The 12666-nt window shown below is 38.4% G+C and overlaps 1 protein-coding gene across 6 annotated transcripts in view; it reads right to left on the bottom strand.

Moving 5' to 3' along the window:
- The window catches only part of MRRF (mitochondrial ribosome recycling factor), a 54752-nt gene extending 42104 nt beyond the window's left edge, over positions 1-12648 (bottom strand). For 4 of the 6 annotated variants that reach the window (XM_030292974.1, XM_030292981.1, XM_030292979.1 and 1 more), the window contains exons 1-2: positions 12615-12648; positions 7773-7993 (exon numbers count right to left, since the gene is read on the bottom strand). In XM_030292974.1, the coding sequence (XP_030148834.1) occupies positions 7773-7956 (184 nt within the window). In that variant the 5' untranslated portion in view covers positions 7957-7993; positions 12615-12648. Of the gene's footprint in view, positions 1-7772; positions 7994-9125; positions 9406-12614 lie in introns of those variants that run through there. The other 2 variants (XM_030292977.1, XM_030292975.1) reach the window with 2 other exon arrangements.
- Positions 12649-12666: the final 18 nt, after the last annotated feature.

Genomic DNA, 12666 nt, shown 5'->3' with positions numbered 1-12666 from the left:
AGTCATTTAAATTTTTTTTTTTTTCAACGTTTATTTATTTTTGGGACAGAGAGAGACAGAGCACGAACGGGGGAGGGGCAGAGAGAGAGGGAGACACAGAATCGGAAACAGGCTCCAGGCTCTGAGCCATCAGCCCAGAGCCCGACGCGGGGCTCGAACTCACGGACCGCGAGATCGTGACCTGGCTGAAGTCGGACGCTTAACCGACTGCGCCACCCAGGCGCCCCATATAGCACAAGTCATTTAAATGTGTTCCCCATAGTACCAACCAGTAAGCAGCAGAGTGTTTTTTAAAAAAATATTTATTGGCTTGTGTCACCACCGTTCTTGAAACCTTATTGCCCTTAAGTTAACAGAATAATGGCTTAGTATTTTTGGAACTAATGAAAGATGACAATCTTCAGATTCAGAAACACAAGTTCCAAACAGGATACTAAAAGTAAATTCATACCTAGACATCCTGTGAATGCAGAAAATTAAGGACAAAGAGATCTTGAAAAGAGCCCAAGATAAAAGAAAAATTATCTAAAAAGGATCAAAATTTACAGTAACAGCATACTTTCCAAGAGCAACAACAGGAGCTAGAAATGATGGAAACAGTATCTTCAATTTTAGATTTTCTAAACTAAGAATGTATGTTAAAATTTTTAAGTGGGAGCCTGGGTGGCTCAGTCTGTTAAGCGTCTGATTTTGGCTCAGGGCATGATCTCATAGTTCCTAAGTTTGAGCCCCGAGTCAGGCTCTGAGCTGTCAGCACAGAGCCTGAGCCTACTTCAGATTCTGTGCCTTCCTCTCTCTCTCTCTGCCCTTTCCCCTGCTCACTCTCTCTCTCTCTCTCTCTCAAAACAAAAAGAAAAAATTAAGTTATGCCCATCAATATGAGGATAGATAATATGAATGAATAGCTACAGTCATGAGAAGAAGATCTACACCTACACAGAAGAAAATCTCACAATCATACGTTGAGCAAAGAGGCTAGACACTAGAATACAGAGTGTGCAGCACAGAAGCCAGATACAAGAATATAGAGACAAACGTACTCCTGCCATTAGAAGTCGAATACAGGGGCGCTCAGTACGGTAAGCATCCAATTTCGGCTCAGGTCATGATCTGGCAGTCTGTGTGTTCGAGCCCCACGTCGGGCTCTGTGCTGACAGCTCGGAGCCTGGAGCCTGCTTTGGATTCTGTGTCTCCTTCTCTCTCTGCTCCTCCCCCACTCACACTCTGTCTCTCTCTCAAAAAAAAAAACATTAAAAAAAATTAAAAAAAAAAAAAGGAGTCAGGATATAGTTACCTACAAGGAGTAGGAGGATGTAAATTACTAGAAGGAGCATAAAGGGGACTTCTGACATGCTGGGAATTTCTGGTTTTGATCTAGGTGCTGATTACACAAGTGTTTTCAGTTTGTGAAAATGACCAAGCTGTTTCTTATGATAACTGCACTTTTCTATAGGTGCCTTTTAATTTCTATAAAAAGTTAAAAAAAAAAAAAAAGAAATTAAGGGTAACTACCAAAACAATAAGTAATAAAATGTATAACTTCCAAATTAGCAGAGATGAGAAAACAGAAATAAAAAAATTTGGCTAATTCAATAAAAAGGAGGAGAAAAACAAAGAAAACTATGATAAAGTAAAAATAAAATGGTAGATATACAAATACTCAGTAATCACAATAAATATACACAGACCAAGAATGTGACTTAAAAAGTTTGAGACTCCTCAGGATGCTGAGTGGCTCAGTCAGTTAAGCATCCAACTCCTGATTTCAGCTCAAGTCACGATCTCACAGTCATGAGATCGAGCTCCCATGTCAGGCTTCTCACTGAGTGTGGAGCCTGCTTGGATTCTCGCTCTCCCTCTTCTCTCTCTGCTCCTCCCCACCTTGTACGTGCTTTCTCTCTCTCTCTCGAAAATAAATAAACATTAAAAAACTCCATCTATTTCAAAAAACAAAGGTTACAGATTCTCAGTAAGATATTTTTAAATCTAGTCATATGCAACACATAAGAGGTCTTACAAAAACATAAGATTACAGAAAGTTTAATGTACATGAATGGAAAAATAACCCTGGAAAATATTAAACAAAAGAAGGCTGATAGTTATATCAACTCTAAAAATAGATTTTAAGACAAAATGCATTTTTAGAAAAAATGAAGGCCACTTCATAATGACAATAGAAACAATTCACCAGAAAGATACTCCCCTTCTGAGCTTAAATACACCACATAATGTAGGGTCAAGATCAATGGAATTAAAGGAGAAATTGATAAATCTACAATCATACAAAGACATTCAAATACCTTCCTTCATAACTGATAAATTGAGCAAATAAAAAAACAGAAAATTTGATCAATACAATTAGCCAACTCAATCTAATGGTCATATACACAATCTTGCATCCAGCAGTAAGAGAATACACATTCTTCTCAAGCATATTTTGGACTTGTATACAAAATGATCTTGTTCTATCTCTCAAAACAAATCTCAATAAATATCAAAGAATCTTCATCATATAGGACATAGTCTCTGATCACAGTGGGATCAAGCTAACTCTCCAAAACACATGTTTGAAAATTTTCAAAACACTTCAAAGTAAGTCATGAACTAATGGAAAACACCATAATGAAAATTTTAAGTGTTTTAAAATAATAATAATACTGTATATCTAAAACTGCTTTGAGCCACCTGACATATTTACATAGAAGTTTATAGCTTTATACACTTATAGAAAAGAACAAAGGTTGAAAATTAATGAACTGGGGCGCCTGGGTGGCGCAGTCGGTTAAGCGTCCGACTCAGCCAGGTCACGATCTCGCGGTCCGTGAGTTTCGAGCCCCGCGTCAGGCTCTGGCTGATGGCTCAGAGCCTGGAGCCTGTTTCGATCTGTGTCTCCCTCTCTCTCTGCCACTTCCCCGTTCATGCTCTGTCTCTCTCTGTCCCAAAAATAAATAAACGTTGAAAAAAAAAATTTTTTTTTAAAAAATTAAAAAAAATAAAAAAAAAAAAAAAGAAAATTAATGAACTCTCCAGTTCAAAGGATAGAAAAAGAAAGACAAGGGAGAAAATAAACAATAAAGGGCAGAAATCAATAAAACCAAAATTGACAATCACAAAATTAAAATCTCTTTCTTAAAAGGCTTATGAAACCAAACTTCTTTCAAGAATAACTGAGGAAAAAAGGAAGAGACAAATCAACTAATATTAAGAAGAAAAGGAGAAGACAGTTACAAAACATTAGAGATTTTAATAATTTTGGACAGACTATTATGGACAACTTTATGCCAACAACTTCAAAACGTAGAAATATAAAAAATTTCCTAAAAATACATAATTTACTAAAATTAACTGAAGAAAAAAGAGAACATCTAATAGCATCATAATCATTAAAGAAACTGAATCTATGATTTAAAGCCTGCCCACACACAATACCAGGTTCAGGTGATTTCATAGGCATGTTCTAAGAAGTCATGTAAGGAACTGATTAATCCTGGTCTTACACAGACCATCCCACTGAGAGAGAGACAGAAAGACAAAGATTAACTCCCAGCTCACATCATGAGACTAATATAGTCTGATACCAAAACCGGACAAGGAATGCTAGAAAGTTATACCCATCAATATCAGAGACTTACATTAAGGCTAACCTCACATAAAAGTATAGACTCAAAAATCCTAAATTAATATTAGCAAACCAAATCCAACACATACATACAATTATGTATCAAGCAGTGTACATAAAAATTATATATCAAAAGGAGCAAGCAGGGCTCATACCAAAATGCAAAAGTGGTTTAACATCAGAAAAAGCTACTGATGTTGAGGTCACCCCATTCATAGATTAAAAAAGTAAAAAAAAAAAAAAAAAAAAAAAAAAAAAAAGACGATCATCTCAATAAATGCACTAGAGCATTTGATAAAAACTTAACACCCATTCAAAACAAAAATTCTTAACAAAGTAGGGACGGAAGATATTTGCTTAAAGAGAAACTACTGAAAATAAGCAAAACATAATTCTTGATGTAACATATGAGAAGTGTCTTAACAGTCAGAAATATAACAAGGATGCCTACTATCATCAGTCACATTTATTCAAATTATATTAGAGTTCCTAGCCATGCAGTTAGAAGAGAGAAGGGAGGGAGGAAGAAAGGGAAGAGAGGGGAGGAGAAAAGGTATATGGATTAGAAAGGGAAAAACAGAGCTACCATCATTTAACGGGTATCACAATTACCTGGAAAAATTCAAAAGAATATACAAATAATAGATCTAATAAAAGAGTTCAAAGTTGCAAGATACCACATGAGTGTATAATAACCAAAAGTGTTTCCTATTCACCAGCAACCAAACAGCACGATATGATCTTTAAAAAAGATATGAATTAAAAAACAAATCTTCCATAAAATTAACACAATAGATCCACTCATGACCTTAAGGTAGGGTCATTTTCTTAAACTGAAAAAAAAAAAAAGCATTATCCATAAAGGAAAAGAGTTAATAATTGACTACCTGAAAATTAAGAACTTCTATTCATCAAAAGACACAATAAATGTAAGTGATGAATCACTGAATTCTACTCCTGGACACCAACATTACACTATGTTAACTAACTCGAAATTTAAATAAAAACTTGAAACAAAGCACCACTAAAAGACTGAAATGGAAAGCACATCACCAATACGTACATATGACATAAGTCTTATCTTTAGAATATACTGAAACTCCTACCAATTGACTTTTTTTAACGGCAAAAGACTGGAAAGAGGATATACAAAGAGCCAAAAAAACAAATATAAAGGTGCTCGCCATCATCACCCATCAAGAAATGACAAATTAAAACACAATGAGATAAAAACCACACACCCATCAGAATGGCTAGAAATAAAAAGACTGTGTACTGAGCACTCGTGAGTACGTGGAACAAAGAGAAAGCTAAACCCTTTTTGGTAGGAGTGTAAACTGGCACAACCATTCTGGAAAACTGTATGTACTGAAAGGGAACATACACATCCTCAGAAGACTCGACCATCCCACCTCTTGGTATACGTACGCCAACAGGAAGGTATATATGTATGGGCACCAAAATCCATGTACATGCACATTCACAGTAGCATTATTTACTTCCAGTTCAAAACTGGAAGCAGCCCAAATGCCCATCAACTGGACAAGCATACACAAGTTGTGGCATAAGCATTCACTAGGATACCATAAATAAAAACGCACAGACAACTACTACATGCAACAACATAGACAAATCTCACAAACAGATTGTTACCGGAGGAAGCCAGGCACAAAAGAAGCTACAGTGAGCTCAAAAGGGAAAACCTAATCTATAGTGCTAAAGTCCCAAAATGGGTTATCTTTTAAATTTTTTTTTTTCAACGTTTTTATTTATTTTGGGACAGAGAGAGACAGAGCATGAATGGGGGAGGGGCAGAGAGAGAGGGAGACACAGAATCGGAAACAGGCTCCAGGCTCCGAGCCATCAGCCCAGAGCCTGACGCGGGCTCGAACTCACGGACCGCGAGATCGTGACCTGGCTGAAGTCGGCCGCTTAAACCGACTGCGCCACCCAGGCGCCCCAAAATGGGTTATCTTTTAAGGGTGACAACCGAAAGGGACGGGCAGGAAGCTTCCAGAGTACGAGTGATGTTCTATATCTTGATGTGGGTGACGGTTACAAGGCTGTTGTTCACTTTGTGAGAATTCTCTGAACTGTAACCACTTACAATGAATGTATGTACTATTCTGCATATATGTTATAACCCCAAAATTTATTTAACAAAAAATATGTATGTGACCAAAACGACAATACCCAGAAATAAAGCTGATCAAAGAATGTATAAAATCTTTATGGGGAGAAAAACTAACAATATGATTATAATTTCACATACAGGAGTGAAAGGCCAGAAAAGTGTGTATGTATAGTAAGGGGAAAGATTTTTACCACTAGGTTCAAGGCTTTATGACAGTGATTCAGGTAGCAAGAAATTTAGAACAGGAAGAGATAAGTAATTCAACAAAATCAACTAAAATCAACAAAAAACTTGACATGCGACAGAGGAGGCATTACAAATCTGGGAGTAAAGAAGGGGCTAATCAATAAGTGATGTTGACACAACATATGACCCATTTCAAAAAAGAAACTTAAAACTAGATTCCCAGCCTCACAACACCTTCAAAAATAAATTCCATATGGACTCAAAACCCACGAAAAGTAAAAAACTTTAAAATATTTAGAAGAAAATATAGAAGAATATGACTCTGGGTAGGTAAGGATTTGTTACAGAAGACACCAAAAGTACAAATGATAAGGAAAGGACGAAAAAAATAGGACCACATTAAAACTTATGGTCAACAAAAGATACCATAAAGGCAAAGCAGACAGCTATAGCACAATCAACAAACGACTCTCATTCCTAATACAGAAGGAATCCAACAAATTTCAAAGAAAAAGTGAAACAACCGACTTTTTAAAGAGGCAATCAGAAGAGCTAAAAACTGAGCAGCCAAGTAAATATGAAAAGCTGCTTACACGCTATAGCTAATGTGTGCATCAGGGCCCCTCCCCCATTCCCAGTTCTGCCACTATCAAGATGTGACCATGGACAAACATCTTACATAGGTACCTCGGTCTCCTCGTTTGCAAATGGTGAGATTTGGGCTTCACCAGATAATTATAAAAATGTCTTCACTAGATAATAATAATTCTTTCAGTAGATAATTATAAAGGTCAAATTATTAAATACGTGAATTTGTGAAATTTAAAAAAAATCAGTGCAACTACAGATGAAAAGTCGTTACCATTATCACTAGTAACAATATAAATCTTCTAAACTATTAATGCTCTTTCAGCAATTTGTTAATTTCCTATTAATAGCAAGGGGAGGGTTCATATGAAACCATAAAAGGAAAGTCAGCGGAAAAAAATATTCAGCAGCACGTTTCCAACACCATCCTTGGGAATGGACTCCCTGACCCACCCCTGCAAATAGCACGTGTGCTCTGAGGTGTGCTGAGGAGTGCTTTCTGCACTCCTTATTCATTCAACAACATTTTTTGATACATACTACGTGTCAGGACCTGTTAGGTACTAAATAAGGCACGGACCCTATTCTCATAGGGTCCAGCATAGAAGACACAGAACAAACAATAATTAATCTCACAATTAATTGATTAATTAACGGGTGCTGTGCTAAGGACGTCAAAGGTAAAATAACAGTGCACAAGAGTGCACGTAACAAGGGACCTGACCCAGTCTAAGGGGTCAGAGAGGACTTCCCTGAGGAAGCGACATTTAAGCTGAGACCTGCGGCATATCAAAGTCTCATTCTTGGATGACACAAACCATTAGATCATCCATCTAAATCCATGGTTCTAATACCTCCTCACCCAACACAACTTCTGGTTTTAATTTCACTTTCAACAGAGGTCTTGCTTGTTATAAGGAGAAAATATGTTGATCTCTGCCACAAATATTCTGGTTGGCTTGGCACTTACATCTCTAATTCCAAAACTAAAACTAAAAGAAGGAAATGAGGTATATTCTGAGCAATGGTAACATAGGAGGCCACACGGTAATGAGCAAAGAGACCCTTGGTTCTAACACCGTCTCTGTCACTGTGGTATTTAAGCTGATCAACTGAACTATCTGAGACACCATCCCCACGTTCTTCCTCAAGGGGAGAAATTCAGTACATCTCTGAGATCCCTTCCAGCTACAATAGTTCAAGGGCTAAATGCAAGAAAAGGGCGAAGAGGTCATATAGCTCTACCTTTGGCTTTCTTGGTAGCGAAAGAACGGATTGGTACAGCTGGTGAGGCCATGTATTGTCCATGGTCACTTTGTCTGCCACTCACTGTCTTCAGCGTCACTTCTGAAACAGGTCTGGTCAAGGCTGCAAAGGAGTTACAAAAGACAGGGGGGACCAAGCGGAAGCATCTTAATCCCAAGGCCATGCCGGAAGACAATCCTTGTGAACATTCACTATAAAGACTAAGACCAAGAAAAAAAATAAAAAAAGGAAACAGATTACAACTTCAGAAAATAATTTGTACCAATTATCAAGCAACAACTGCAACTAAGCTATGTGCTAGGCAATTTAAATATATTACCTCCTCCCAACAGCCATACAAGGAATATGATTAGCCCCATATTACAGAAAGATACTGAAGCTCACAGAGATTTAAGTAACTTGCCCACAGTCTGTAGGACTCCAAAATCGCCAGGCTCTTTCCACTGTACCAAATGCCCCTTATAGTACACAGGAAACACAGAGTTAGTAAATGTGCAGCAAGCTGAAATCTTTATGATGCTAATTAAACCCTTACATGAGAAAAGGCAAAAAATCTTGATAAAGTTATACTCTAAAAAGGGAGGGCAGAGCACTGGCAGAGGACTTTAAACTAAATTTAAAAAACTCATTTCAACAGGCATAAAATGACTGGAAAATTCACACGACAGCATTTAATTAAAATTTCTTTGGTTCCTTATGCGCTGATTACCAATTAGAATGCACTTTACTTTAATGTGAGTCTGAAGCACGGTTGAGGTTTGAGGTCTTCCATGTTACAGAACTAAAGCTCTGGAAATGCCACCCTCCTCTGTGTTAACACAAGTTATACATTATACTTCTAAGGTCTCTGACCATGAAAAGATGCGGGAGTCTATAGCCAGCTCCTGCCAGGAATCTGGCTATCACTCAGTTAAAACCAAGAGCAATTAGCATCAAATACCTGGAAGTTACTATCTTTGAAAATCAGTCCTATACCTCATTAGAAAAAAAAAAAAAAATCCCATCCTTAAATGTTATGCAGCAGAACTGAATAAAAGCATGCACTTTGCAGCCAGGAAGACTTGGAATCTTATCCCAGCTCCACCACGACTAAATGCCCCTGAACATCTCTGCACCTTCATTTCCTCAGCTGTGAAATGGGGATAATTATAGTTATTTCTTAGGCTCGGAAGAATAAATGAGTTTATGCAGGTAAGATAATTGGCACAGTGCCCAGCTAATAGCAGGACCCCCCCCCCCCCCAAAGAGTATCTGTTGACAGCTATCACCTTTCCTTTCAAAAAGACTTCTACACAACGGTCAGACACAACAAAGAATCCCGCGTGTCTTTACCAATGTATAAGATAGTCTAGTCAGTCAGATCTGGATGTAAATTCCAACTTTGGGCAATTCACTGCACCTATCTGGGCATCACTTTCTTCATCTGCAAAATGAGAAAAATAATCCTGATCTTAAAATGAGATAGTAAATGCATGTAAAACACCTAGCACAGTGCCCGGGATATAGTACCTACTTAATAAATGCTAGCTACCATTATTATTTCTTAAAAGCGAGTAAATCAAAGGCAAATAATTTCTCCTGATGGAGTTGTTTTTTTTTTCTCTCCTGCTGGAATTTTTAATAGCAAGGGATGCTAGATGTCAGTGATTGACTGCATGAAATCAGTAAAAGCAAATCTAGATTTTAAAAAGTATCTTTCCTCTTCTTTAATTATTTCAATAGCTACTATTAATTGAAGTCAGGCCTGGCTGCTTGCTTTACCATGTCTAATCCTCCCAATAATGCCACAGAGAAAGTATAATAATCTCCATTTTACAGATGTAGAAATTGATGCTCAAAGAGGACCATCGCTGTCCAAGGGCACGGAACTATTAGCTCTGCCCTATTTTGCCAAAAACTGTTCATAAATTTGGCTCTAAGTGACGTTTCTATATCTAGGTTTTTCTAATACAGCCAGTGCCTTACCCACACTTATATCCAAATATGGCTGTATAATAATGTGTTTTGTTGTTGTTTTTTTTAATCTACAGGGTTTCAATCTGGCTGCTCCATTTAAGACAGGTTTCCTGGTGTTCCTGTTGCAGGTCATAATACCAATCCACAAAGCAACAGGAAATCAAAATGGGTTAGAAATAAACAACCTTTGACAGAAAGCGCAGCACCCAAAAGCAGACCCAGTACATGTGAACCGGAAGACAACTCTATAAATAACCACATTGCTGAAATGTTTTAGGCGTAGATTTTAATTGCACAGAAGTCAGGAAATTTCAAAGTAGAGGTTCAATAAAGGCAGTCCCTTGGCCCTTTACCTTAAGGACATGCATATTAACAGTTCAGCACAGAAGAGTTAGTCAAGGAAGGAACTGTCACAGGAGCCCAGGTATTATCCGACAAAATTAACCTAAACTCAGAAAAAAATGTGAGAAAGTATTTGGGCTTTGGACACAGTCTTGAAATGGAATCCCACACTTAGGAGCTGTGTGACCTTGCATAGATCATTTAGCCTCTCTGAGCTACAGTTTCCACCCCATTTTTACCGCGGTGATATTACTGAGCCTTCAAAAAGGATAATTGTAACAATAATAATGAAACAATTGCTAACATTTACAGAGTTACAACTATGTGCCAGAAACTATTCTAAACGCTGTATTGCATACATTAACTCATTTGAGCCTCATGATATCACTATGAAAAAAGGACTATTAGTATACCCATTCTATGGATGAAGAAACAAAGGCACAGATAACCTGCCCAAGATTAGATTTCAGGCATCTAGCTCCAGAGTCTGTGCTCTTATCCAGTGTACTGTATACTATTACATATATGAAACACTCAGTAATTATTGACATTATTATTGAAACTGTTGGCAGTATATTTTAAATCTATTTGAGGCACATACTGTTTTTTCCAAAGTTAAGGTTCTCAAAACTTGACTTTGTTTTCTATAGAAGGTGCATTTTAATTTTGTAAAGAACTAGAGGAGGGACACAAAGCCCTAGCTTATCTATTGTCCCAGCAACTTCTCACAATCTAGCTGTATATTAGCTTATAATATGTACATTTTTATAAACACGGATGTGGGTCCTCATTGTATATAAAGTACTTTCACGTGTATTATCTGATAATCAAATTCATAATTACCACCCACATTTTACAAATAAGCAAAATGATTTTTCATTTCCTTGAATATTCCTCCTGCTCCTGGGTCTTCAAACATAATGCTGAAGTTGAATCTGCTTGGAATGATCTTCCCCCACCTCTTTAATGAACTACCTCTCATTTTTCTTTCAGATTTCAGCTTAAGCATCACTTTCTGAGAGGATGCCTTTCTTGGCTGTCTCCTCCAGTCCAACTCGGTCAAATGTCCTGTAGCCCACTTTCATCAACACCCTATACTTTTTCATAGCACTTAAACAGTATCAGCTAATATCTGTGTAGTTATTTGATCACTGCCTACATCCCTCCCTGAGACTATAACCACCACAAAGACTGATCTCTGGTTCTCTTGTTCACTGCTGTACCTCCAGCATAGCACAGTCCCTGAATACAGAAGACACTGAATATGAGTGATGAATACATACATGAATGAAAGTCCAAAAAGATTAAGTCCTTGCCCAAGGTCACAATTACGGTGCAAGATCTGGACTCTAAGCCTCAGATTGAAGGTCCTGGGCTCTACTTCCCAACAGTGCTTCGATCATCTCTTAGTCTCCCAGATTTTTCACATAGAGATAGTAGGGTATGCTCTCTAAATTCAGTGCCACACACAGGTATTTGCAGCAACTGACTACATAGTATCTGACTATTCACAGCATCATGACTATAGTATAGAATCATGTTCCTGATGTAACCAAAGGAGGATGACACACTTTAACAGGTAGAGAAAGAACTTTTGCCTAAGAGCTAGAAGGTACAGATCCCAATATTCCTATCTCATCACTCCCTGCCAACAATCCTCTTTAGATTCATAACCACCTGTATTACAAAAAGCATTTGTGGCAGCTCTCCAGTGACATGTGACTTGTACCAAACCACTTCTCCTACCTAGATTGTGTTTCGCCAACTGCAAAATGAAGGGTCAGTTCAGGTTTTCATTCTTTCGAACTATAAAGCTCTCCAAGATTCTGGAAAATGCAGTAGAGTGCGGTGAAAGGAAAAAAGGCACCAAACTTAGAGAAGACCTGGGAAAGAGTCCTGGTTCTAGCACTTCCTAGATATGTGACCTCAGAGAGATCACACTCCCTGGACCTCAATCTCCTAGGTAAAATGTAGGTGACAGTACTATTTGTCAGGGTTACCAGGACGATCGAATGAGGTAAGGGCTGCAGAAACACTTTGTAACTAGACAACGGCTACTGAAATGACAACTGTTTGCTGAGGGAAGGCACAGAGTAATGGTTAAAAGTTAAGGCTTTGTAATTTAAGCTCCATCCCTCACCAGCCGCATGACCCTGATAAAGTTATTTCTCTGAGCTTCCATTTCCTCATCATGAGGGGTAATAATACCTACCCCCGTGGGATAGTTCTGAACACTAAATGTTCCTGCCAGATAGTGGGCTACAAAGGAGGGGATGCTATTGAATAAGCACCCTCCCCTCCGCATCCTCGAAGTTCGTAGAGGGGACGAGCCCCGCCCCCACCCCACGAAAATCTCGCGGAAGCGACAGGTCCCGCCCCCAGTCTTAAAGGTCAAGCCGGATTCGAATGGAACCGGTCAGGGTACGGTGATCAGACTCCCTCAGGTTCCCCAGAGATGCTTGAGTAGAGGTCTCTGGCACCTGGATCCAGCGCGCGCCTCGAGGCCGTGCAGAGGCCACTCACCAGCTATCGCCCAGGCTACTAGGAAAAGACACACGCGACCGCGGAGACGGCG

This window comes from Lynx canadensis, chromosome D4 (assembly GCF_007474595.2).
Source record: "Lynx canadensis isolate LIC74 chromosome D4, mLynCan4.pri.v2, whole genome shotgun sequence".
Taxonomy (NCBI): domain Eukaryota; kingdom Metazoa; phylum Chordata; class Mammalia; order Carnivora; family Felidae; genus Lynx; species Lynx canadensis.
Note: the sequence above shows the minus strand (reverse complement) of the source record. Positions and strands in the feature narration are given on the sequence as shown.